This window comes from Echeneis naucrates, chromosome 8, assembly GCF_900963305.1.
Source record: "Echeneis naucrates chromosome 8, fEcheNa1.1, whole genome shotgun sequence".
NCBI classification, from domain to species: Eukaryota; Metazoa; Chordata; class Actinopteri; order Carangiformes; family Echeneidae; genus Echeneis; species Echeneis naucrates.
The window spans coordinates 13,066,041-13,089,729 of NC_042518.1; the positions used below are offsets into that span (position 1 = coordinate 13,066,041).

Here is a 23,689-nt window from a genome sequence, read left to right on the forward strand (position 1 = left end):
AGTACGAGGTGCAGGGATAGTTTTTGGGAATGCGGTTTGAAAAAATGGACGTGCCCATATGCCAAAGTTATCACTGATTGAGTTAGAATTGCACAGTGACCCGAACAATCTGCTTCGCATGATAATTCTGTCCTGCGGGACGATACAAATCACAACTTGAGAGTGGGATAATCCACATCATCTACTCAAGGACAGTGTTTGTTACTGCTCTATTGTCACATGTCTGCTTGTACACTGAAAGAGCTCTTCTCCATCTGTCTTCTCCATCTGCGAGTCAGTCCTCCTTGGCGGGTGTGGGTACTGCGGCAGTGGTGTTGTTGCTGCTGAGCGCCTGCTCCAGAAGGGCTCGCTGGGCTGTAGCTGGCAAATAAAGGAAGACATAGAGAAGCGCCAGCAGCAGCAGAGCCAGGAGCAGAATGAAGCCCCAGTCTGATGTCATGATGGGCTCCTCACAGCGAGCCTGTAGAAAAGACTTGTTCTGCATGTTGCACCGAAATGTTTACAACACCGATACCATGAAGAGGTGCATGACAAAAGTCTCAGAAAGTAACAGAGTGCAAAAATGCATGCGAGGGCCAGAGAAGCTTGGTTTTATGATATCTCTGAAACTTTAGAGAAGTAAATTAAATGAAAAGTTGTTGCTGGTAAAACTGACGGTGCTTATATGATCTGTATTGAGACTTTGCATCATCAGTTTAAGTTGGTTAAAATTAGTGGATTTTTGAGACATATTTCACTCCGCCGCAAAATACTGCATCCAAATGAAGAAGTCAGCCTACTCTTTCTCTGCTTCCTGTCTTTCCCCAAGTGTCTCAGTTCCTTATAAGATCCAGAGATCAAAATTAATAAATCCAGCAAATCCAGAAAGAAATGAATCAGCTTGAACAGCATTGGGTCAGTTAAATCCATGAAAATAAAACATCCAGGTAGATTTTCTGTCACAGAGCCCAGAAAAAGAACCAAAAAATGAAATAAGACAAAAAAAAAAAAAACTTCCTCTCTGGTCTTTTCACAGGCAGATATTCTTAAATTTTGTAACACTTCCGATTCATTTTAGTTATTTCATAGATAATACCAAAAAAAAAAAAAAAAACAGTAAGTGATAAATGATCATCATCGAAAAAGACCATCATTTCTGTGTTATCTGTCCTTGCCTCTTCATCTTCTCTGTCATCTGACTGAAATGTTTGTGACAAAACACAGAAACAGCTTAGTGCCACGTGCATCTTTGTGTGTGCATGCATGCGTGCATATGTGTGTCTGATCCTTTCTTTTCTCAGTACATGCTCAGGTAAACACTCCAATCTGCCGTTCAGCTCTGTGTCTCAGATGATTTCCTCTGAAGTGTTATGCAACACTAACCAGAAACTAAACTACATACACATAATGCCACGTGTGACTTTCCCTCTCTAGTAACACCTGTGTCATTTACAGACACACACACACACACACACACACACATACACAAGGTGAAGCAGATTGGATTACGAAATGCCAATTATATAATAATTCTTGATCTGCTTAACTGAAAACACATTCATACCTGGTTGTGTTCAGGGATTACTGAAAGACCAGCTCTATATTTAGAAGCATGTTTCAGCGCAGTATGTTCCAAACAGTCATCGCTGATGGAGTGATTTGAGAAATTTGAAGCAATAGATTCTAGGAAATTTTCATTGCCAGCGAAATTACATGAAGAAGATCTTTGAAGCGATCCTGCTTCCAGAAGCCCAGGAACCATTTTAGGAACTAAACTGAGGAGGATACTGACACTGAGAAATGCCATACACTTTAGATTTTCTAATATGAAGTCATGGAAAATATATATGTGCAGTTTTGTAAGCATGAAGGCCAACACAGCATTTTTATTAGTTTTATTCACAGTGGTGTGTAGGGCAACTGGTAAATGTAAGCAAAGTTCATGTCCAACTGAGACTGCGCAACTGGACAAGGTCACAGGGCTGACTGCTTCTCACTGCACTGACAGAACAGAGTCCAGCTGGTTCTACTGGTCTGTATGTTCTCCTCGTGATATTTTACCTCTCTGGCAGGTATGGTAAGTAAGTAAGAGTGACAGGTAAAAGCACAGAAGGTGAATGGAGGATTAAAATAATTAATGACATTTTGTGCCGTGGCATGCGACCCCCTCCCACACTGTAAACTACAGATGAAGCTACCATATCCGTTGCTTCTAATGAATCATTAACTGGCTTCATCAAATTCACCGTTGTGTTGGTGGACATGCAACTCAATACCACAGAAATAGACTTTAGGAAGTAAAACAGCAACATTAAACGTGCAGAATAAAACAACTACCTCACTTCTGTCTTTGACTCTTGAGTACCAGTCACAATGCTGAGAAAACTAACTTGCAGTGTGAATAAAAAACAAAGGCTCAGAGGTACAAAGCACCACAATGTTTGACAGATCACACTGACACCTGATAGCTTTTTCTATTATCTCAGATACCACAAGCTCACAATACCGGATTGAACGTGTCATCAGAGCTAGTGACCCTTGTCAGATAAAAATGTCGAGGTGAGTTTGAGGTGAGAGATTATTTACCACACAATGAATGAGGGACCAGAAGTGTTGCAATGCCTGCTCACTAAGGAAAAACAGATAGGACAAATTCAATGAACAAAATTCCCAGAGTCGAGACACTGGATTCTTACATTTCAGACTAAATTTATTCAAAGTTTGCAATAGTATTTACAAAGGCCAAATAGACAGTAGAAGGAGATGATAGTTGTAATTTGTGGTATCAGAGTTCCCATCTTGATAGTCAGAAGTCCCTAGAAGGCCTCAAGATAAACCTGAGCCTGCCACAAGTCATAGCTCCTTTTTCTTTTTATCTTTATTTGTCATTTTTGTTTTTTGCTTCAGTTTATCTTTATGAATCAGTGAACCCATTCACCACTTCAAATAACTAAGTGAAACAACCTGATTGGGAGAAACTGTTCACAACTGGTTGATATACAATCAGTGCACTATGTTACTGAAATCTAAGTCATCATGGGGTAAAAAGGGAGGTAGTTACTAATCTAGGCTGACTATGCACTTTCTATCAATGGCTTTATTTTCCTTCTTGTTGCAATGAGGGGCAACTGAATATTTACCTGAATTGTATTTATTTATTTATTTTACTCCACGTTTCATACCTGGCAATAAGTATATGTATATTGTATATAATTTAGACTTTAAATAATATATTTTTGTCATCATTGAACCTAAAGTGTGTCGATAAAACCTGTGATTCAAGTGACCCATGCTGTCCCACCGCCAGCAGGAGGCGCCGCTCACCTCCATCATCCGTCTGTCGTCCGCCACAACAAACGAAGAAGAAGACGCTTCTGCGCCTGCGCAGCTTGATGCGTCACCTGTGGGTTTGTTTACATTCTTGTTTTCGTGTAAATGCGGTCTTATTATCGGTGTGTCCAAAAACATCGCTTTGCATTAGTGGTGCCTAGTTGTTGGTGGTCTTTACTGACGGACAGGTAACATGTTTTCTGATGATGTTAGCATTAAGCAGCTAGGCTAGTTAGCTAACGTGCTAACTAGAAAGTTGTCTGAGGCTCTTTGAATGGCGGTGGATGGGGCGGCGTCCCGACACCGCTTTACCCTGATTTGACAGATACCACATGTCTGTTAGAGAGAGGGAAATGCTTCAGTGTCCGGAGCACATGAGACCTGTTCTCCTCAAAGTCTTTAACGTGTCTTGGCGTTAATGGACTGGTTAAAACCTCCAATCAAACTAATGTTGCATCTGATCTACGACTTGCAAGGAGTCACCCATTTTCACTCCCTTCTGCTGCTCGATCTATAGTCACATTTCCAGGTCTGAACTTGAATTTGAAAATATTGGTGCTTCTTTATATTTGAGAGCGCTTTTTTATAGCTAAACTTGCATAGCTTGTATTTATGATTCTTGGTATAAAAATGTATGTAGTATAAACTTGTTGATAAAATCTGACACATTGTAGCAGATCAAACTGCCCAACAGTATATTGCAAACTTATATCCACATGAGCATCAAGAAGCTCCAACACTGGTAATGTAAAAAGAGAAACATTTTACTTACATATGAACATAAATCCATTCCCCCTTGTCTCCACAGAGTCACATGATGACCACAGTGCCTGCGAGCCTGGAGAGCCTGCATGTGCTATACCAGAGCAATGACTACATAGTTGTGGACAAGCACTGGGACATCCGCATTGACAGTAAAATGTGGTATGAGAAACACACCGTGCAGGCTCAGCTTCGGCACCACTTCCCTCAGCTGGCCGACCCTAGCACCTACTATGGATTCAGGTCAGAATCACTATTACTACCAAAACTAGCTCACCAGCATCATTAACGTAAAGACTTAGTCTCTTGTTTCTTCTTTTCCCATTAGGTTCTGTCATCAGTTGGATTTCTCCACAAGTGGGGCTCTCTGTGTCGCCCTAAATAAGGCTGCAGCTGGCCAGGCATACCGTTGCTTCAAAGACCGCACTGTCACCAAAGCCTACCTTGCCTTGGTATGGAACACAAACACTGCATTTGCTTACATGCATCTGGAGGTTGCTTACTGCCATATGTCTGTCTTTGCTAATTGTGATCTGTAAAGATAAAACTAGCTCCACCATTTTTTTTAGATTCGTGGCTGGGTGGAGGAACAGATACAAACTCTGGACTTCTCTATCGGCAAGAACTCCACAGAGGGAAAAACACATATGATGTGCATTGAAGGCACAGAGGGTGCAGCACTCTACCAATCTTTCCTGATTAAATTTTTTTCAATTCTGATTAAACAACCCAATTTTACTAAAACATTTGTGTTTGTTTGCTTTTATGTTTTTATAACTAGAGTTGGAAATTAATAATTAATTAGTGGATATGTATGCAGACTGAACTCTCTGCTCTGCCTACTTATTAATTTGTCTCAACAAAGTTTAAACAGACACAACTTAAAGTTTGTTGTCTGTAGAATGGAAAGATACATGCAGATAATTTTTGCATCATTGATACTCAACCTCAACCTCAACCTGTCCTGTCTTCAGGTTGTGAGAACCCCAAACCTTGCCAGACTGAGCTGACAGTTTTGCAGTATGGGCTGTACGATGGAGATCCTGTCACCAAGGTGCTACTGCAGCCACTCACTGGTAAAATCTCTCATATGTTTGTACTCATATTAAGGAAACAAAAGATTTCTCTTGCCATCTATTTAATGTGAAAAAAAAAGTTACATGTTTTTATCATCTTAAAAATCGGAAATATACTTTCTACTTTTATTATATTATATTGTATCGCATTATTATTGGATATAACTCACCTTTGGTAAAATGGATGTAAAAGGTGAACAATCCCTCACTGATTGTATACTCTTTTACTTCTATGACTGCTTTGTAAAAAAAAAAACAAAAACAAAAACAAAGAAAGATCATTTCCTGTCGAGATACTATGAAAATGCTCTGGCACTAATGTGAAAACTGCTTTCCCTTTTCCTCTCAGGCCGAACCCACCAGTTAAGGGTCCACTGCAGTGCCATAGGCCACCCCATAGTTGGTGACTTCACCTATAGCTCGGGAACAGACAATGCCCCATATCGCATGATGCTGCATGCCCACTTCCTTCACATTCCCCTGGAACCTGAGCCCCTGCTCGTCTCCGCTGGAGACCCTTTTGTCCCCATGGTAGATCCCAAGTGGCTCCCACAGCGCTCAGTCCGGACGCTGTCGGCCACTGTCGAAGCCCTCCTGGAGCAGAGGGTGGAGGAGGATAGGAAGCTTCAAGAGGATGTGAGAGAGAGAATGAGAAGAGACCAGGAGAGGAAGAAACACAGCAAGGAACAGAGGACCAAGGAGGAGAGTGAGGAGCAGAGGAAGCAGTGTCAGCAATGGCTGAGTGAATGGGCTGGAGACTGATGAACTCCTTTTTATTTTTATTTATTTTTCTATTTATTTTAGCAGTTTACTTATGTGAAAGCCATGTTGAGCATGTAACCTCCATCTCACTAATCACTTGTACTGCATTTAACTGGTAAATATATGGAAGTGGATTATTAGAATAATTCCCTCACAAACTTCACAATAACATTATGTGTGAACTTTTAAGCCGTTGCTCTTTTGTCCACTGTAAGCATTCTTTTGCAGTTGGTCAGTGAGCAGATAAACTGTAGTTGCTGAAAAACAAGTGCCTTGCTAAGGTTGATGTCATTGATTTCCTAAATAGTGTTATAGAGTTTTAAGTCAGTGACCATTCCTGTCAGTACAACTTACCACACAGATACATTTAGGATGATGTGCCAAAGCTATAAGCTAGTCTCTGATTCAAACAGCAGCAGTTGATCTGTTTTTTCCCTCATGCTGATAAGCTCATGTGTTTTGTCACAGATGCTGCATGACTCATGACAATATGAAACCCATATAAAACCTTAAAACCTTCTATACTTTGCTTTTCCTTCCAAGAATCAGCACATGACAAATACAATGATACTAATCAGGGGAAGGCTGCAGGTTTATATCTGTGGTGCTAAATGTACCTTGCAGTATAATAAGGTCAGTTATACAAAAACAGAAAAAATAAAAGAGAAGGCTATTAGTGCAGCTGAAGGTCTAAACCAGAATTGACCAGATGACATGGATGACATGTTGCTGCAGTCATGCCATATTGGACCGGCCACAGACACAACTTCTGCTACCTCAACACAACAAAAAGAAGCACCAGCATGTAGTTTTCAGTTATTTCTCTGTAATACTGGACACAGACTGATGATATCCTAACCTGAGACAGCCATCATGCTGGTAGATTGATACTCCAGTAACTGTTGGATTCCCTCCACTTGTTAAATAACTGCAATATCAGAGACATGCAAATTAGAGCGATGAACAGACTATTTCCTCTTCTGAGACACAAAATGCTATTCAGTTAATGGGTACACCTTTCCTACCATCTTTGTTCTTTATCTGCAGTATCTGAGGTGGGATCCAGGGAGAGGAAAGGGAAATTTTGTGCCCAATATGATAGACTTAGAAGCTCTAATCAATGGAAATTAAATACAAGTACACTTATGAAAAATCAAGGTAATAATGGCGTTGTTGCAGCTTGCAGCAAAGGAACCCATTATACCTATATAAAGTAAACAAGGTTCTTACAAATGGGTGAAAGGTCTTGAATGTGCCAAGTCTGAGCAGCATGCTCATAAACAACACACATTCTTGTGGTTAAATTTAGAAAGCCATTGAATTGAATTGCTGTAAAGACAGAGCCTGCAAAAAATTGCCAGAAGGCGAAAGAACTAGGAATGATAGTTTCAATATTACACTGAACTGTCCACATCCAAGACTGCGGGTCAGACTGGGTAAAACTACGATACCCACAATCCCCCGTGCGCGTCTGCCGCTCAACTACAAGGAAGTGAAGCATCCATAATCCCAGGCTAGCGGAGTGACGGGATAAAGTCGGCGCTAGGCGTTAGGTTGGAAACACATGAAGAAATCCTGCTGAAAATGATCTCCGAGGTTTTCGCCTATGAGAGTTTGGTTCACGCCGTGTCTGGAGCGGTGGTAAGGGAGTCTTAACTTTGTGTGTTCATTTCTGCTAGGCGGGATTAGCTGTAGCTGTCAACGCTTCACATTTTGCACTCACAACTTCATTTAAAACGTAATCAGTCCTCGTGCTGCGGACCCGATCGCACCTCCCGGGACACCAAATATCTCTGCAGCTGTAAATGTTGAAATGTTGGAAACAGAACCGTCGACCCCCCCCCCCCCCCCCCCCCCCAAAAAAAAAAAACAAACAAACAAAAACAAACAAAAAAAAAATCAGAAAACGCTGTCAGTTTGTGTGCGTTTTGTGTTGTAGATCTTTGGGTTACTTAGGTTTCCTTTCCGTTAATCATTAGATTATCCTGCCATATTCTAATAGTATTAGATTTATTTATTTTTTAGATAAAACAAAATGGCACACATACATTTTCCACTTCTGACTGTCCTGTTTTAGGGAAGTGTTACTGCAATGACAGTTTTCTTCCCTCTCGATACTGCCAGACTCAGGCTTCAAGGTAAGGAGCAGCTCACTTGTAGTGTCACTTGCAGTGATTATGGTATGATATATGTACTGAAAACAATTTGTCTTGTGTTTTTGTTCAGTGGATGAAAATAGGAAGGCCAGATCAACTCCAGCGATTTTGGCAGAAATTGTCAAAGAGGAAGGACTGTGAGTGTTGGGAATGTCCAGATTTGGATCCTTAATTACTTGCCAGTAATTTTTTTTGTGTGTGTTTTGTGTGTGTATGTGTGTTTCTATTTATTTACTTATTTATTATTTTTGTCAGTTCACACAAGCAGAAACACAGACTTTCTTTACATATTTACTCTATATACATGTTCATCGCAACTGATAAAAATTCTGAAACATTTTAAAGTGGTTTTAACCTCAGTGGGATTGATCACTTATTTCTGTGAAGACACATCTGACTCACAATGATTTTGTATCCTGCCAAACTGCACACATAGCAAACACTGCTGCAATTCCAGTTCCCTGTGATGTAGTGGTGGAAGTGCGCTAAGATGTTTTCCTGTGTTTCTCTCCTGTAGTCTAGCTCCTTACAGAGGTTGGTTCCCCGTCATTTGCAGCCTGTGCTGCTCCAACTTTGTCTACTTCTACTGCTTCAATAGCTTGAAGGCAAGCTGGCTGAAAGGGAGACAGTCAGTACCAAGCACAGACTTAATCATTGGCATCGCTTCAGGTGAGATGCTCTCTCAAGATACATAACACAGCAAATCCTATGAATTAAAATTGACACCGTGCTGCATGTGTTTTGATCATGTCAAAATATCATTGTCATCAAGCCATCTTGCGTGTATGTCATTTGTCCTTTTGAGATTACATTATGGATTTGCACGTTTATTCCAATAGTCAATGTTTGCCTCGGCAGAATTCCTGTTCGTTTTTTCATGCTCTTTCTTTACTCTTCAGGTATTGTCAATGTACTAGTTACCACTCCTTTGTGGGTGGTCAACACCAGACTGAAGCTTCAGGGTTCCAAGTTTCGAAATGCAGACATCCGGCCCACCAACTACTCTGGCATTTTGGGTGAATTATTATTATTATGTTCCTATCTTTTATTTTGAGTCAGTGTTTTCTCACCACGTAAACATTGGTGGTGCTTTGTATGCTCTTGAGTTATGACCACTTATTCACTCTTTTGTTTTTCAATAATTACGAACACATTCTTTTGTTGTTGCAGATGCATTTGCACAGATCAGCCATGACGAGGGCCTGGGAGCGCTGTGGAATGGCACTCTCCCATCTCTGCTGCTGGTGTTAAACCCTGCCATTCAATTCATGATTTATGAAGGCCTGAAGAGGCAGCTGAGGAGAGGAGTTCCCAGGGAGGTGAGGGACAAACAGAGACACATGAAGGAGGGGTAGGCATGCACAATCATTCGAAAGAAAGGGGATTGTGCTGAAAGTAGATTAGAGGAATCTCCACCAAGTTCTCCCATCAAGAAACTATGATCAGCAGCAGGAAAAACGTATAGATTAACCCTCAAATCGCATATTTTAACTGTTTGCTGGTGACAGCACGGAGGAGGTGATGAGTCAGATTACTCCACATCAAATTTAGAAAATCACAAACAAGATCATATTATAGTTGATACAAATAAAAAATGCACAGTTTCACTCTTGAAAAAGCAAAGGAAAGGGGTTACTTCAGGTAATGCCATTTTCTGGATGAGCAGACACCAGCTGCCAAAGTTCTGGTAAATCTGATCAGATGAAAAGTCATGTGATCAGATTGGGTGGCTTAAACAAGAGGTTCGAGGGAATGCAGGAGCAGAAGTAATTAGGCGGTTTGACTCAGCATTTAAACATGAAGGGTTTCACACAATGTCCACTTGGACATTTTACGGTCAACTAGAGCATTTGTGGAGAAAGGTATTGGTTAAGAGACGTCTGATGATCATGGTGAAGGAGAAAGCTGTTAGTTATGATTTTATCCTTTAACTTTTTACATGAATCTAGTAAAACTTATATACAAGCACGTTCCTTGAACACTAAGATGAAATTTGCTTCTCTGTATAAACTCGTACAAAAACTGCAGATTTGAGCCACATGAGACCATTTTCCTCTTTTCCCCCTCAAGCTCTCTTCTGTTGAGGTGTTTATCATTGGTGCTGTTGCCAAAGCTGTGGCCACCACGGTCACATACCCGCTGCAAACCATACAGTCCATTCTGAGGGTAGGTTTTCCACACACATCAGTGTACATACATTCACAAATTCTACAAAAGGCTTTGAGAGCAAGACAAATATCCTGTTTTGTTTTTGTTTTTTTTTTTTTTTGCTATTACCACAGTTTGGTCAATTCACCGAGTCAACACAAGAGTCAAAACTAATGACCAGTCTAAGGACTATCAGGTGTCTACTAGTCAACAGAATGAGGTTTGTCTACGCACACTCACACTTGCAGATGCAGATTACCTAGACTGCAGCTTTTTTTGTGGTTCCTGAAGTTTCCATATTTGTATATAGTTAATAATGTGAGGCTGAAGCATATGTTTGACATGGAACACCTGAGGCAGTTGAGCTGCAAGGAATTTGCTACACATCCTATCTGTTGCTCACATATTTTAGATGAGACTTTTTGCTTTTGGGTAATCTGAGGGACACTGAACATTAACACATTTCATTCTCCACCAGTCATCATTGAGTATATGTGAATCTGAGGTTTCAAATAGCCCTGATTGACATGACTGAAAATGACAAGTTTGATTGGAAATTTAAAGTCATTAATTATTTTTTGTCAGCAGTCATGCAACTCTTTCAGTACATTTGAGCACAGCAGGGAAAAACTAGAAAGACAAAAAATCCATATATATATATATATATATTTCAATAATTGCTGTTTTCTTTTTTGATCACGATTTTCTGCTGCAGAAAGTATGGTGTGTTGGGGCTGTTCAAAGGCCTTGAGGCCAAACTGATTCAGACGGTGCTGACTGCTGCCCTCATGTTCCTTCTGTATGAGAAGATTGCCAGCTGTACCTTCTATGTCATGGGACTGAAAAAAAGCCACAACAAGAAACTCTAGCTATCAAGACCCCTCACAATCACTAACTACATATAAAGCACTAATGAACTGTATAAGTCACTGTTTATAGGAGACACTGTGGAAATCTGTCACCTTAAGGTAAGAAAGTTATGCATGTGACTTGGTTCTGACTCCCAGTGGCCTAAAATGACATGACAGCCAAATCACCTCGTATGTTAAATATATACAGCCCGTGGTTCATGTCAGCCTTACTGTACTTTGCTGTCAAAATAAATAGCTGTTTGCAGTTTCTGAAAAAAAAAAAAAACAAAAAAAAAACAGACTTAAAATGATCACATTAGATGAAGCAACATGATGCATACAGCATCTCCTAAAACCACTCACTTAATGTTATTCCACAGATAGATGTTATTGAGGGAAAAACTTGAGCTAATAGATTTTCTCTTGATATCTTGTTAAAGTGATGAAGCGATTGAACATGCTTACATGCAGTCATAACCCCCTCCCCTACCTCCAAGCTACATAAAAAACAAAACAAAAAGCCACGTGACTTCAGCAGTAGAATGAGCTGCATTATAGCAGAAGTGAAACCCCATCAAGGCTTCAGCTTCTCTTTAGCTGAGCAATTGCGTCATTTCTTACTGAGTCAAGGAGAGCAGACTCACAGCTTCTGGACTTGAACTTATCCAAACATCCGTCCTTTCATTTCTATTTTTTTAAACAATTTTTAAATTGGAACATGTCTCAAAAACGTCTTTCTCTGCCACACTAACTCTGGTAAAACTGTTATTGTCAATAAAAGGTGAAATCTACCAATAATCTGGACTATACCATCACCAAATAAAGACTCTTCTTCTCTGTGCTGACATACACTGCCATGTTATTTGTACTGCGGTGAAGTTTACATGATGCATTTGTGGGTGTAATGATGACCCATACATACAAACCAATTTGTATAAATTCTTTTGAACACACAGCCTCACTTCAAATTAAGTCTAGTGATGTCATGAATTAGGATATGAGACTTCACACATTTAGAAAATGTCTAACAATACAAGATCAACCCTATATAGTGCCATGGGAAGTGTTGTAGTACATTTTATGTCATTTTTAAACAAGTTTGCCGATACTGAAGTATCATTTGTTAGGCAGTGACATAAAAAATAAAAGAAGACCTAATGTTGACCCTTTGTGGATACTGTTAATCAGTTTAACAAGAAAAGTATGATATGCCCCTAAAGTCCCAAAAGTTGGTATTTTTTTATCTTGTGTGCAAACGTTAATATTTTGTTCCCTCAAGATAATCATCTTATAAGCACAAGATAATAACTTTTGCGCACAAGATTTAAAAAAAAAATAAATACTTTTGAGACTGTAGTGGCTCCGTAATCTTCAACCATCTCACCCACCAAAAAAACTGACTACTCAAATAAAGCAATGAACGCCGCCATGTTTCAAACATAGCTGAGAAATCAACCATCAACCATGATTTATTTTTATTTAATAAGTGAATTTGTGAAATTATCACAGTAGTTAAAAAAAATCCAGAGAATTTACATCACATATTTCTGGCACTTGGAGGACCGTGTTCCTGCTTCCTGCGGTCCGGCTCGCTCCACTCTCCACACGTGGAGCCGTCAGAGCCGCATGCGCAGATAGACAGCAGCTGCGGCAGGTCTAAGCGGCGCCGCGGCGTCCCGGAGGCCGGCCCATCCAGACGCTGTTCAGATCCGTCCCCGGCTGCACCGACGTGACGCGGCAGCAGCGGACACTTTCAGAATTACATAAGCGCTTCATCGGCGGTGTCTGTCCGCAATAACAAATACTATCAAGGCTGTACTGTGCCTTTTCACCACCATGGATCCAACACCCACAAAAGAGGCCGAGAAGCACTGCGTCCTGTGCTGCCAAGAGGTCGATATCTTCGCCTTGGGGAAATGCGACCACCCGGTTTGTTACCGCTGCTCCACTAAGATGAGGGTGCTGTGCGAGCAGAAGTACTGCGCCGTCTGCCGGGAGGAGCTCGACAAGGTGCCCGTAGCTCTGATACTCTGCCTCGGGGATGGCGCCCCGTGGTGCTAGCTAGGCCTGTGCTCCTGGTGCTTTTGCTGTAGAGTAGGAAAAGGGGGGTTATCTAGGGCGTCCCGTTTTAGCTGGACTCATAGTGAATAAAAAGCTCATCTGGTTAAAAGGATACATATCTGCCGACAGCTCAGAGCACTTTCACGGGCTGTCATCGGCTTATTTAAGGTGGCTAACGCTTAAAGCTAACAGCAGCAGGTCCATGGTTAGCTGGCCAAAGTCACACAGAGCTGGTTGGCCTCTGTCCGTGAGCAGCTGATAGTTTGCCGATCCGAGAACCATCGCTGCTTTTATCCCCTTTGCTCAGCATGACAATGAGTTTTTGATTCTGGGAAGTTGAACATAAAGTGCCACCTGTCAACCTCCACGTTAATCGCCGTGAGAAGTGTTGGTGGTGGATGTTTAGTTTCTCCCTCCTGGCTGTTGGACCTTTAAACTAACTTTTTAATGCACCCGGCTGGTTTGTGAGCCGGACACCGCCTGTCTGTAGAAATCGGTCCTGTTGGATTAAGATAAATGGACTTTGGTCCAGCTGGATTGTATTATACCAATAAAGGCCTCAGTGAGTACCACTCCCCTTAGAAGTTAACACGTTAACAACTCCCAAAATCAAACACTATGTGCTCCATGCTAATTTGCTTGGTAGCTTACAGGCTATGTTGGTGACCATGTGTCTTGTCTTGCGTGTTTAGTAAAGTGACTACCTTTACATAATTTCACAATTACACATTACATAATGTCCCGTGAGACAGTGGAGGCACATGAGCAGCAGTTTTAAATTATATAACGTTAATTTTTTAAAAAACCTATTCTGCATGTATCCTATTTAAAACATGCTTTCAAATGTAAGTAATTGCTGGAGTAATTTTTAAAAAATCACTCCAGCATTATGAATCCTGTGTTTGGCATTAGAGATGTTCACCATTTCCTCTGTTCTCTCTGCCTTATTGCCCTCAGGTGGTGTTTGTGAAAAAACTGGATACCTTCCTGTCTCTGCCTTATCAGCAGTTCCCCTGTGAAAAGAAGCATGACATCTATTTTGGTGATGAAAAGATCTATGCCCAGTACAGGTACAACTCTGCTCCACTGTTTGTAATTGTTGTGCCCATACACTGGCAATGGCTAAAGTTGTCAGCAACCACCTGCTGGTGTTGCCGGTGAGATACGTTTGTCAAGAAAGATTATTTGGTGGGTCATGCATTTGTGTTGAACCAAAATATCCCTAAGAGTTAAAATTATAGTTAAGCAGGCTTTAGAAATAAAAACTATAAAACTCAAGCTATCTATCCATCTTCTTCACTTCAGAGATAATAGACATTGATAATGAAAACTTTAGCAGTTCATACAAACAACATGTTTTACAGTGACTAATGCAACCCACACTAATGGTTGGAAAATTGTCTTATCTTAGCACACAGGAGGCTGATAGATGAATCTTGAAGAAAAACTAAAGTACAGTGCAGTCCACCACACAGAAAGTGTGACTAAAACTAGCAGCAAATCGGGGAGAGGCTCCAGTGTTCTGTCGTCATGATACCATATGTTATGTTGAGCACTTATTTTTACTGCTTCTTCTTATGTCGCCCACTTGCAAATACTCATAGGAGCATGTGAGCGGTGTTTGTGCTCAGAAAGATCATGCGTGCGTATAATGAGGAAAAACAACTCATTTGATTTGGCTTATGTCCTGACTGTAATAATTAATCACGTTCGCTTTAACTCAGTTCTGATCAAACTTTCTCTTTGGGTTTGTCTTTTTATCAGGCATCTACTGTTGGCAGAGTGTGTCCGCTGTTCAGAGCCTAAGGTCTTCTCCAGGTTTCAGGAGCTGGAGCAGCACATGAGGAAGCAACATGAGCTCTTCTGTTGCAAGCTCTGCACAAAGCATCTCAAGGTACACTCAGTCAATTTTATTACTAATCACTGAGTAATGTGATTGCGTTTATATATTTAGAATTGATTCTACCAATGTAGTATTTATAAAGGGATTATGTTTTTATATCATCAACAAGATCAGCAATAGTCAGGAGGCAACATTGTGATGTCATGTGTAAGGAGCTGAGGACTGAACAATATAATTTTTATGAATGTTATTGTGATAACAATCCTCACATTTTATTTACAAATTAATATTATTTGGATTTGTATGATAAAAAATGTATGTAAAATATGCAGTTTACATTTTGTGCCAGCTGAGGGCATTAAAACATGTCCACTTGTCCATAATGCTACTAGATACAGATAAAAAAAGCTTATTTTGTTTACCAGTTATTTAAACATGTTGATAAAAATTTGAAGAAAATATAAAAAAAAAAAAAATTCAGTTACTATAGATAGCTGTGAGTGTTTGGATTTAAGTGGGGGAAAGTAAAATTATACTTATGCTACATCTAAATCCAGTTCTTATCCAGTTAGCTTTCTTACATTACTTAGTGGATGATATATGGCCTTTATGCCATGTTGCATAATGTATTAAATTCATATTTAAATTGTCATGACAAAAAGCTATGTGGTAGATGCATCTTCTTTTGCTCTATGTTGTGTCAAATACATTACAATAATGACACCGCCTTATTTGAGTTCTTCTTTGAGCTTAGGACTAAAATTGTGTGAAGCAATCAGCCCAGCCCTGGATATCAGGCACAGAGAGACAGAGGTCCACAGGGACAGTCAATATGTTTACACCCTGTAGAGAACTGAATCATTGGGTTAATCCAGCAATAATCAGACTTTTAAAAAGCATGTAAACATATGAATCCAACTGAAATCAAGAAAACGTGATTTCTCTTAATCATACTCACCCACCGATATAATGTGATTCACTGTCAGATAACTCCAATATGTTTACGCCTCATTGCTTTGAGGTCAGTTTTTGCGCTCTGTGCAGGCTTGAGACGACTAATAACTAAAGCAATCATTGCAGGAAACTACACCATGGCATCCTCAAGAGCAAGCATGAACTGAAGAATCTTGTTTTATGTTTCATCAACTGCAAGAGTTGAACATTATGAAATATATGGAGGGAAGAAAGACGGCTCAATACCCACCGCTTGAAAGGGGTACAGCGCCACCTACTTCTGTGGAGTCAGACATACATTGGCCAATCGATTTTCCGTCCGGCATGTATACTTGACCAAAGACAGTTGTCTGAGTGACTGGCAAAGTCAAACTATGGCTGGAATTCGATTAACCCTGTGCACGTCAAGTACTTTGTGAAGCGCTTTCTGTTTTTGTTTGTTTGTTTGTTTGTTTGTTGTTTTTTTCCTTTTCTTTTCTTTTTCTGACAGTCTAATATGGCAGAATTTCTCCCAGTGCCCTTGATAGCCAGTCTATGACTGTTGAGTCCATCGTGGTTCTGTGGAAATAAAGTCGAAAGCAGATGTAACTGTTATTTAAACTTTACTTCTCCTGCCAGATCTTCTCCCATGAACGGAAGTGGTACAACCGTAAGGAACTGGCACGTCATCGAGCGCATGGAGACCCAGACGACACCAGTCACAGAGGACACCCACTTTGCAAATTCTGTGATGACCGTTACCTTGATAATGATGAGCTGCTGAAACACTTGCGCAGGGACCACTTCTTCTGTCACTTCTGCGATGCAGATGGTTCTCAGGAATACTACAGGTGTGTAAAGCTGTTTTTCACACACAAACTCTGTTTGGTTATAAATAATCCACTGAATGGTTGAGTTGTCAAAATTAATTTTTTTAAATCTGCTGTCAACAGTGATTATCAGTATTTGAGCGAGCACTTCAGAGAGCGTCATTACCTGTGTGAGGAAGGCCGCTGTGCCACTGAACAGTTCACCCATGCTTTCCGCACTGAGATCGACTACAAGGCCCACAAGGCTGCAGCACACAGCAAGAACCGAGCTGAGGCTCGACAGAACCGCCACATTGACCTACAGTTCAACTATGCCCCAAGACAACAGAGGAGAAATGAAGGTTGGTGAGGATGATGAGTTGTCTTTCACTTCCGCTAGGATTACTGATATTATTACTGTTGTTTCGGGTGAGGGGGAAGTGCATGTGCGTAAAGTGTGAATGTGTCCACAGGTATGGTAACAGGTGAGGACTACGAGGAGGTACGTCATCATCGAGGAGGAAGAGGACGGCCTCATGGCGGACAGAAGAGCTGGAGATACTCTCAGTGAGTCAAAGTGACAGTCTATGTGAACTAAATCATCATTTAGTACCATGAATGGAGAGTGAAAATTGGGTTAACTGTGTGCTCTGTATGTATTTGTCTGTGTTGTTTTGTTAGTGCATTTCTACACTATTTCAGTATTTAAATTTAGGTGGAATTATAATTGAGTTGTTACCATTCAAGTAGCTTTGAAAACAAATTTGCTTTTCAGTAAAGTTGCATTCTTTCTCGCTTGTTGCCTTTGATTATAAACAAATGTGTGCTTGCTCATGTAGAGAAGATGAAGACAGGCAAATGGAAGCTGCTATGAGGGCATCCATGGCCATGCGTAGACAGGAGGACAGAGGAGTGATCCAGGAGAGGACTGCTACCAAACACTCCCGAGAGGAGAGGGCAGAGAGAACAGAACCAGAAGAGCCAAGACACAGGACCGGACATGTCAAACCAACAAGCAAACCTCCAGGTGAAAAAAATAATAATAAATAAGTTGCAGTGATCAAATAATGTGTTGTGAGATATTGAGTGTGACTCATTGTGCTGGCAAAGACGGACAGTGCTGAGATATATATTGCTGTCTCTCATAGTAAGAACAATGAAGAGCACTAATCCAGGAGAAGAAGATGATTTCCCGGTTTTGGGAGCCACAGCTGCAACATCCATGTAATGATTAAAACACAATGAAAAGTGATTTCTTCTCGTATACACTTGTCTGGCAAAATGTAAAAGTTTTGTTGTTGTTCATCTTCTTCCAGTGTAAAACCAACTCCTTCTGCAGTTCCAGCAGCCCGTGCAGCTTTGAAGGAAGATGATTTCCCTAGCCTTTCAGCTGTTGCAGTCACAGCCCCCATGACCCCTGCTTACTCTGCCCAACCTAAGAAAACTTCCTCTTTCCAAGAAGAGGATTTCCCTGCCCTTGTGTCTAAAATCCGGCCCCTCAAGCCTACATCAGGAACCAATTCTGCTTGGTCCAACAACACTGGCACAACTAAACCCATGACACATCCTGCCCCTTCCTCCAGGCCTCCCGCTCCCTTTTCATCTGCGTCCTCTGGCCCTCAGCTACTTTCCTCCTCAACCTCTGCATCTTCACGAAGGAAAAAGAAAGTAGGAGAGAGTGGGAAGACAGGATCTGCTCAGTCTCCTCCTTTCTCAGATGAGGAGGGCTCAGGCATGACGCAGCAAGAGTTCCGCTCAGTTCCCACCATGTTGGATATCTCCTCTCTGCTCACTGTGAAAGGAGGCAAAAGCAAACCCTCCTCAGCTCCAACTTCCAGCTCCTCAAACATGACTCCCAACACAGATCTTCCTACCTCAAAAGTGAACAAGAAGAAAAAACAGCAGAAGAACACACCAGTACCATCTACATCTGTATCTTCAACTGAAACTACTGTAAATACAATCTCAGTGGAAACAGCGGCACAGAAGGAGAATGTCCCTGAGAAAAGTCACAGTAAACCTCTTTCCAGCACGGTAGCCACATCATTGACAAGTGGATTGGCTAATGGTCACCCTGAGAAGTCAACCCCCACTAGCAAGGAGGCAGTCACAGTAGCCCTTCATACCAACTCAGCCTGTCCTCTTGAACAAGATGAAGAGTTTCCTGCTCTCATGACCAAGAAACCTCCACCAGGTACAATAAACATACTAATATTCACAATATTATTTTCATATCATTTTAGATTTGTTAATACGTTTTATTGTCTCTCATAATTAAATTTTCACAGGAGACGTAGTGTGTCTATATCATAGCTTTGAAAGCTGTCCACTGCTTTCTTCTTCATTGAATGTTCCACTATGGATGTCACAAGGATCATTACTTTGGTACTAAGTCAATAAGAAAATACTGAAAAAATATGGCAGTGCTTACTTTTCGACGGTACCATCCATATATATGCACATTACTGGAGATACTGGACTCATCAAGCACTGATAAGCGTAATGACCCCGAAAAATGTAATAAGGTGGTGTAACCCGACAGCAAACTTGGCACAGTAAGCAATAACAACACAATAACGTGTGCAGCAATGGGTGAGTAAAAAGTGCTAAGGCTGGTCTATGGAGATATTCTGAGTTTTAGCTGGATCAGCAGGGACAAATAACCCTCACACTGAAATAAGCAGGTTTAAGATACATCCAGATCTGTACGCAGAATTCTGGCCTGAACATGTTGTTATTGTATCTGTTGTTATTAAAATATTTCACAGCATATCATGTCCAAAAATGCTGCTGTTATTGTTATCTGATCTCCAAGAGCTGTCTCTCTATTCATAGGCAGAGACAAAGTCTAACATTGTCTTGTTTGGGCAGCAACAGCAACACCTAGAAGCATTTCTGTTCAGTCTTTTTAGGTTAGCATTCTTACATACTGGGTCTGTCACCTTGTTAGTCATTTCAAGCTGCGCACTGACTCTATGGTGGTTTGTAGCAGCATCATGTGCGTGCAGCAGCCTATGTTGTCTTTTTAGTTGAGGTAATGAATTAAGTATCATTTAGCAAAGCAGAGGAGGGACTGCATTCATTGTCTTAAGTGATAGAAATAGTAGCTCACACTGTTTTTATCTGTCAGGCTTCAAGTCCTCCTTCCCAGTGAAGGCTTCAGCTCCTGCCACATCCTCCACAATGCCCCCACCGCCACCCGGTCTAGGAATCCCCGCTCCTAAGCCGCCCCCAGGCTTCACTGGGATCCCCCTCAACAGCAATGTGGTGGAGCCTGTTCCTGCCACAGTCAACCTGTAAGCTGAATTTCTAAATATAAGCCCTCGATTTGTTTTTTGCCGCTAGAAGTGCTGAAACTGCTGGCGTTTTGGCCTTTAATAGTAACATCTTTTTTTTTTTTTTTTCTGCCCCCAGCCCCCCCAAGGTGTCAAGCAGTGGTTACCTGGTGCCAGAGGACTTTCAACAGAGGAACCTTGAGCTAATTCAGTCCATTAGAAAGTACCTCCACAATGATGAGTCAAAGTTCAATCAGTTCAAAAACTACTCTGCACAGTTCAGACAGGTAATGACCATAGTTATGATCGTGAGAAATTCTTAAGATGTCACCATCTCATCCATTAATCACAGGTTTTACTCCTGGAACTGCTCTCTTGTTTCCAGGGTGTGATATCAGCAGCTCAGTATCACCGCAGCTGTAAGGACCTGCTGGGAGATGATTTTAACTGCATCTTCAATGAGCTGCTGGTTCTCTTGCCAGACACTGGCAAGCAGCAAGAGTTGCTGAGTGCCCATGGAGACTGTAAGGCCCTGGAGAAACAGTCAGGTCCTGGAGGAGGAAAGAAAAATAAGAACAAGAAAAACGCCTGGCAGTCACCCACCACAGTAGCTAATGTAGCAGCTGAGCTGGACTGCCAGGTATGCCCCACCTGCAGACAGGTACTGGCCCCAAAAGACTTCAACTCCCACAAAACTCTGCACACCAGGGAGAGTGACGAATTCCCCTCCTTGCAGTCAATTAGCCGTATCATTAGCTAACCCGTGGCTTGTCCTCAGCGCCGTTTCCATCGTGAGGCAGATTTTCAGTCTGCCCTGCTGCCCTGTCTAAGCCCTGCAGAAGCCGGTGTGGAAAGCAGCAGCTTGCTTACTGTATGACCACAGGAACCGGGGGCTTATCTCACGTTGAAGGTGAATTTAAGATGGTTAATGATGTTTTTGCTTTCTGCTGATCAGGATTATAACGATAGTTTTGTGTGAATGGTTTTACAATTTAGACACAGGGTTGCCCCAGTTCAACTCGCATCCTTTGAGGATATCTCTAGTGGGCACCGGCAACATCTAACCAGAACCATGAACGATTTAAAGAAAACAGAAAGCAAAGGCTTTACTTGAATAGTTTTTTTGCGCCCTAATACAAAATAGTGCTTATTTGCATTTTGTACTATGCTTTATGCTTTCACACAAATGTTGTTTGTCAACAACAAAGTTGATAAAGTTATGTATAATTCCCCTGAGGGGCTGCTTGGTTATATAACAAAATAAACACAAACATATTCAGTTCAACATTTTATAACATTTATTTATTTGAGTGTAGACATTTGATTGCTTCGTTACTTAATGCTTCATGCAGAGAAAGTTGAGTAAAAGGATTATTCCCTCTCTTATAGTGCTACAAAGGAAGCAGCTTCAGGAATTGGAACAAATTTGAGTTCACATTTTGAAAGCTCTTCTTAATTATGTAATACATGCTGTTTATTTCATTCACCATTATAGCTTAAGTTGTTGACTGATGGACCGTTAAATTCAAGACCTATACAAGCTATTTATTTATATTTATTCAAGTTTTCTGGATTTATTGCATTGCTTCATTCATTGCACTATAAAATTAGGTCTAGGGAACAGCTGCCTTATTCTATCATAATGCTCTTAATGCAAAAGATGTCATATTTTCCGTGTGTGCGTAACAAGAAGAGAACATGTGCAGTCTGTCCTCAAACTAATAGGACTGAATTTCAGATTTTTGCAGTGTCAACAATAGTCCATGCATAGAGAAAAACCTAAACACATGTCTGTGTGAAATTGATCATCATAAGCATTACAGCTCCAGTAGATAACAAAAGATAAAATGAATTGACAGCTGGTTTAATAACGTTGATGCGTTATAGACCAAAATAGCTGATGAATCAAAAAAGTGGCAAATTAATTGATCAAACATATAGGTGCATAAGAGCCTCTTCTCAGTCAGCTGCCTGTACAACTGTGGTGTATTATAAAAGCATATTTGGAGAAACCAAAAACTGATGACTGACTGGTGATAAACTGTAAATTCATCATTTGTGGGAGTCTTGATTGGAGTCGGACCTTTTTGATAACTTTTTCTTATCTGTGATTTTCAATTGTTCTAATCTTTATTTGAAATGAAATATAAGTAATTACTTCTCAACACACACACACTGAAAAGGATCATACCAACATATGACGTCTAGTTGTTTTTTTTAAATTGAAGTTGAAATCTAATGTAATTTAAAACAAACAAATTTCACTCATTAAACTCAGGCACAGAAACAGACAGGCCAAAACATGTTTTGTTTTTTTTTGTTTTTTTTATTGGAGTGGCGGTCAGACTGCAGTCCAGAGACATTCAGCTAATAGACAGTGACACACATCTCTGTACATAGCGTTTTTACACTGAAGAGGCCAAACACCTTCAGAACAGGAAGAAACAACTCAGCTGAAACATCTTAAAGGGGTGGCTAAGTACAAAATCAATGTTTATCAGTTGGTCAGTGGGGTTAGAGTTTTATCTTCAGTATTGATGGGGGGAAGAGTGCAATATCTATGATATTTACTATACTTGATACCCCACAAGTGATGGCACTGGCTTTACTGCATATCATAAACTTTAATCCGATTCCAACAAAACAACATGACTACACAACATGTTGTTGCTCTCAGCCCCTCTAATAATGGTCGAACAAAGTATTTTCAACAAATAGTGTATTCTAGTTAATACATAATCATTATTAATCTTTTTTTTTCAGTAGTATAGGACAAACCAGACCCTGGACATCATCACACACATTTTCCATTTACTTCAATAACATACTGAGTTATACAATCAACCAATACCACAGTAGTATACATGGGCCAAAGCACAAACCACAATGCTTGTATTATTTTTATCTACCACACTGACTGAAGAGACCAAAGCACTGAGAACAATAACACATCCTGACCTGAAAGTACCCCGAACTACCCAACAGTACACCGATAGAACCTAATACCCCTGTCAATACCCAAGTCACACCCACCCAACTGGATACTAGCAGCACCAAGATTTAATAACTTATACTCATGGTTTCTCATAGTTCAGCATGTTGATACTTTGCATTATTACTGACCATATGATATTAAATTGATTTCTTTTATCTGGGAAGGAAAATAAACTTATGTTTTTGTTTATTTAACTTGAATCCAATTTAAATCCAGCATAGGAAGTTACACAAACTGCTATATAAAGAGGTAAGTAAAGAGTGTGAAAACATTTAATGGGTATTACAGAATGATGCACACAGTAAATGTCTGGGGTTACACAATTTAAAATTGATACACTTTATTATTAAAGCTTGACATTTGTGAACCAAGGGTCCAAAACTGAAAACTTGCCTAGCGCAGAAATAAGATGCTTTAACATTAAGAAGCTGAATTCGATGAAAAGCAGTAGGTCAAGCAGAATATTTCATGTCTCAAGTCTCTGGAAGTTATTTACTGCACAAAAGAAAAATTAGGTTTGTCTGAAAGGTGGAAAATCTATCTTAACTGAATCCAGGAAATAGTTGGCCGTAGATTTTCCTGAACTCAGCAATTAAACTGGCACCCAACATGCAGCCGAGTCACTAAAAATATTTGGAAGTCAACCCAAGTTAACACCCCGCCCAGTAATTAATCATCTGGCACCCCACTGTGCTGCACCCATTCCCTG

General features: G+C 40.6%; 3 protein-coding genes across 5 annotated transcripts; all 3 read left to right on the top strand.

Annotated features, from left to right (window-relative positions):
* Window positions 1-3,345: 3,345 nt before the first annotated feature.
* On the top strand, window positions 3,346-6,423 carry rpusd1 (RNA pseudouridine synthase domain containing 1). Of its 3 annotated transcripts, none has more exons than XM_029508921.1 (6): window positions 3,346-3,382; window positions 4,118-4,314; window positions 4,400-4,523; window positions 4,641-4,743; window positions 5,046-5,147; window positions 5,497-5,909. In XM_029508921.1, the coding sequence occupies exons 2-6, from the start codon at window positions 4,124-4,126 to the stop codon at window positions 5,907-5,909; spliced, it is 933 nt and encodes a 310-aa protein (XP_029364781.1). In that variant the 5' UTR covers window positions 3,346-3,382; window positions 4,118-4,123. The 3 variants fall into 3 exon arrangements, with proteins under 3 accessions (XP_029364781.1, XP_029364780.1, XP_029364782.1); XM_029508920.1 differs by having other exon boundaries at window positions 3,374-3,497; window positions 5,497-6,423; XM_029508922.1 differs by lacking the exon at window positions 3,346-3,382 and adding an exon at window positions 3,526-3,838.
* A 974-nt stretch (window positions 6,424-7,397) lies between these two features.
* slc25a17 (solute carrier family 25 member 17) lies at window positions 7,398-11,911 on the top strand. The gene is made up of 9 exons (XM_029508370.1): window positions 7,398-7,550; window positions 7,987-8,047; window positions 8,136-8,202; window positions 8,583-8,734; window positions 8,965-9,081; window positions 9,236-9,384; window positions 10,136-10,231; window positions 10,348-10,433; window positions 10,929-11,911. The coding sequence occupies exons 1-9, from the start codon at window positions 7,494-7,496 to the stop codon at window positions 11,080-11,082; spliced, it is 939 nt and encodes a 312-aa protein (XP_029364230.1). The 5' UTR covers window positions 7,398-7,493; the 3' UTR covers window positions 11,083-11,911.
* Window positions 11,912-12,779: 868 nt separating this feature from the next.
* znf598 (zinc finger protein 598) lies at window positions 12,780-21,539 on the top strand. Its single transcript, XM_029507531.1, has 12 exons — window positions 12,780-13,074; window positions 14,083-14,195; window positions 14,890-15,019; window positions 16,541-16,752; window positions 16,855-17,072; window positions 17,184-17,277; window positions 17,550-17,737; window positions 17,859-17,934; window positions 18,027-18,904; window positions 19,841-20,006; window positions 20,125-20,272; window positions 20,371-21,539. The coding sequence occupies exons 1-12, from the start codon at window positions 12,901-12,903 to the stop codon at window positions 20,743-20,745; spliced, it is 2,772 nt and encodes a 923-aa protein (XP_029363391.1). The 5' UTR covers window positions 12,780-12,900; the 3' UTR covers window positions 20,746-21,539.
* The last annotated feature ends 2,150 nt before the right edge of the window (window positions 21,540-23,689 follow it).

What these genes read in the sequence shown, in the direction of transcription:
- znf598 (XM_029507531.1), top strand. Translation starts at nt 12,901, where the DNA reads ATGGATCCAACACCCACAAAAGAGGCCGAGAAGCACTGCGTCCTGTGC. An exon ending in GGTTCTCAGGAATACTACAG is followed by an intron (nt 16,753 to 16,854) that starts GTGTGTAAAGCT and finishes TGCTGTCAACAG; the next exon opens with TGATTATCAGTATTTGAGCG. An exon ending in GACCAAGAAACCTCCACCAG is followed by an intron (nt 18,905 to 19,840) that starts GTACAATAAACA and finishes TTTATCTGTCAG; the next exon opens with GCTTCAAGTCCTCCTTCCCA.
- slc25a17 (XM_029508370.1), top strand. Translation starts at nt 7,494, where the DNA reads ATGATCTCCGAGGTTTTCGCCTATGAGAGTTTGGTTCACGCCGTGTCT. An exon ending in GGAGAGGAGTTCCCAGGGAG is followed by an intron (nt 9,385 to 10,135) that starts GTGAGGGACAAA and finishes TTCCCCCTCAAG; the next exon opens with CTCTCTTCTGTTGAGGTGTT. An exon ending in CCATACAGTCCATTCTGAGG is followed by an intron (nt 10,232 to 10,347) that starts GTAGGTTTTCCA and finishes CTATTACCACAG; the next exon opens with TTTGGTCAATTCACCGAGTC.
- rpusd1 (XM_029508921.1), top strand. Translation starts at nt 4,124, where the DNA reads ATGATGACCACAGTGCCTGCGAGCCTGGAGAGCCTGCATGTGCTATAC. An exon ending in AGCACCTACTATGGATTCAG is followed by an intron (nt 4,315 to 4,399) that starts GTCAGAATCACT and finishes TTTTCCCATTAG; the next exon opens with GTTCTGTCATCAGTTGGATT. An exon ending in GTGCATTGAAGGCACAGAGG is followed by an intron (nt 4,744 to 5,045) that starts GTGCAGCACTCT and finishes TCCTGTCTTCAG; the next exon opens with GTTGTGAGAACCCCAAACCT.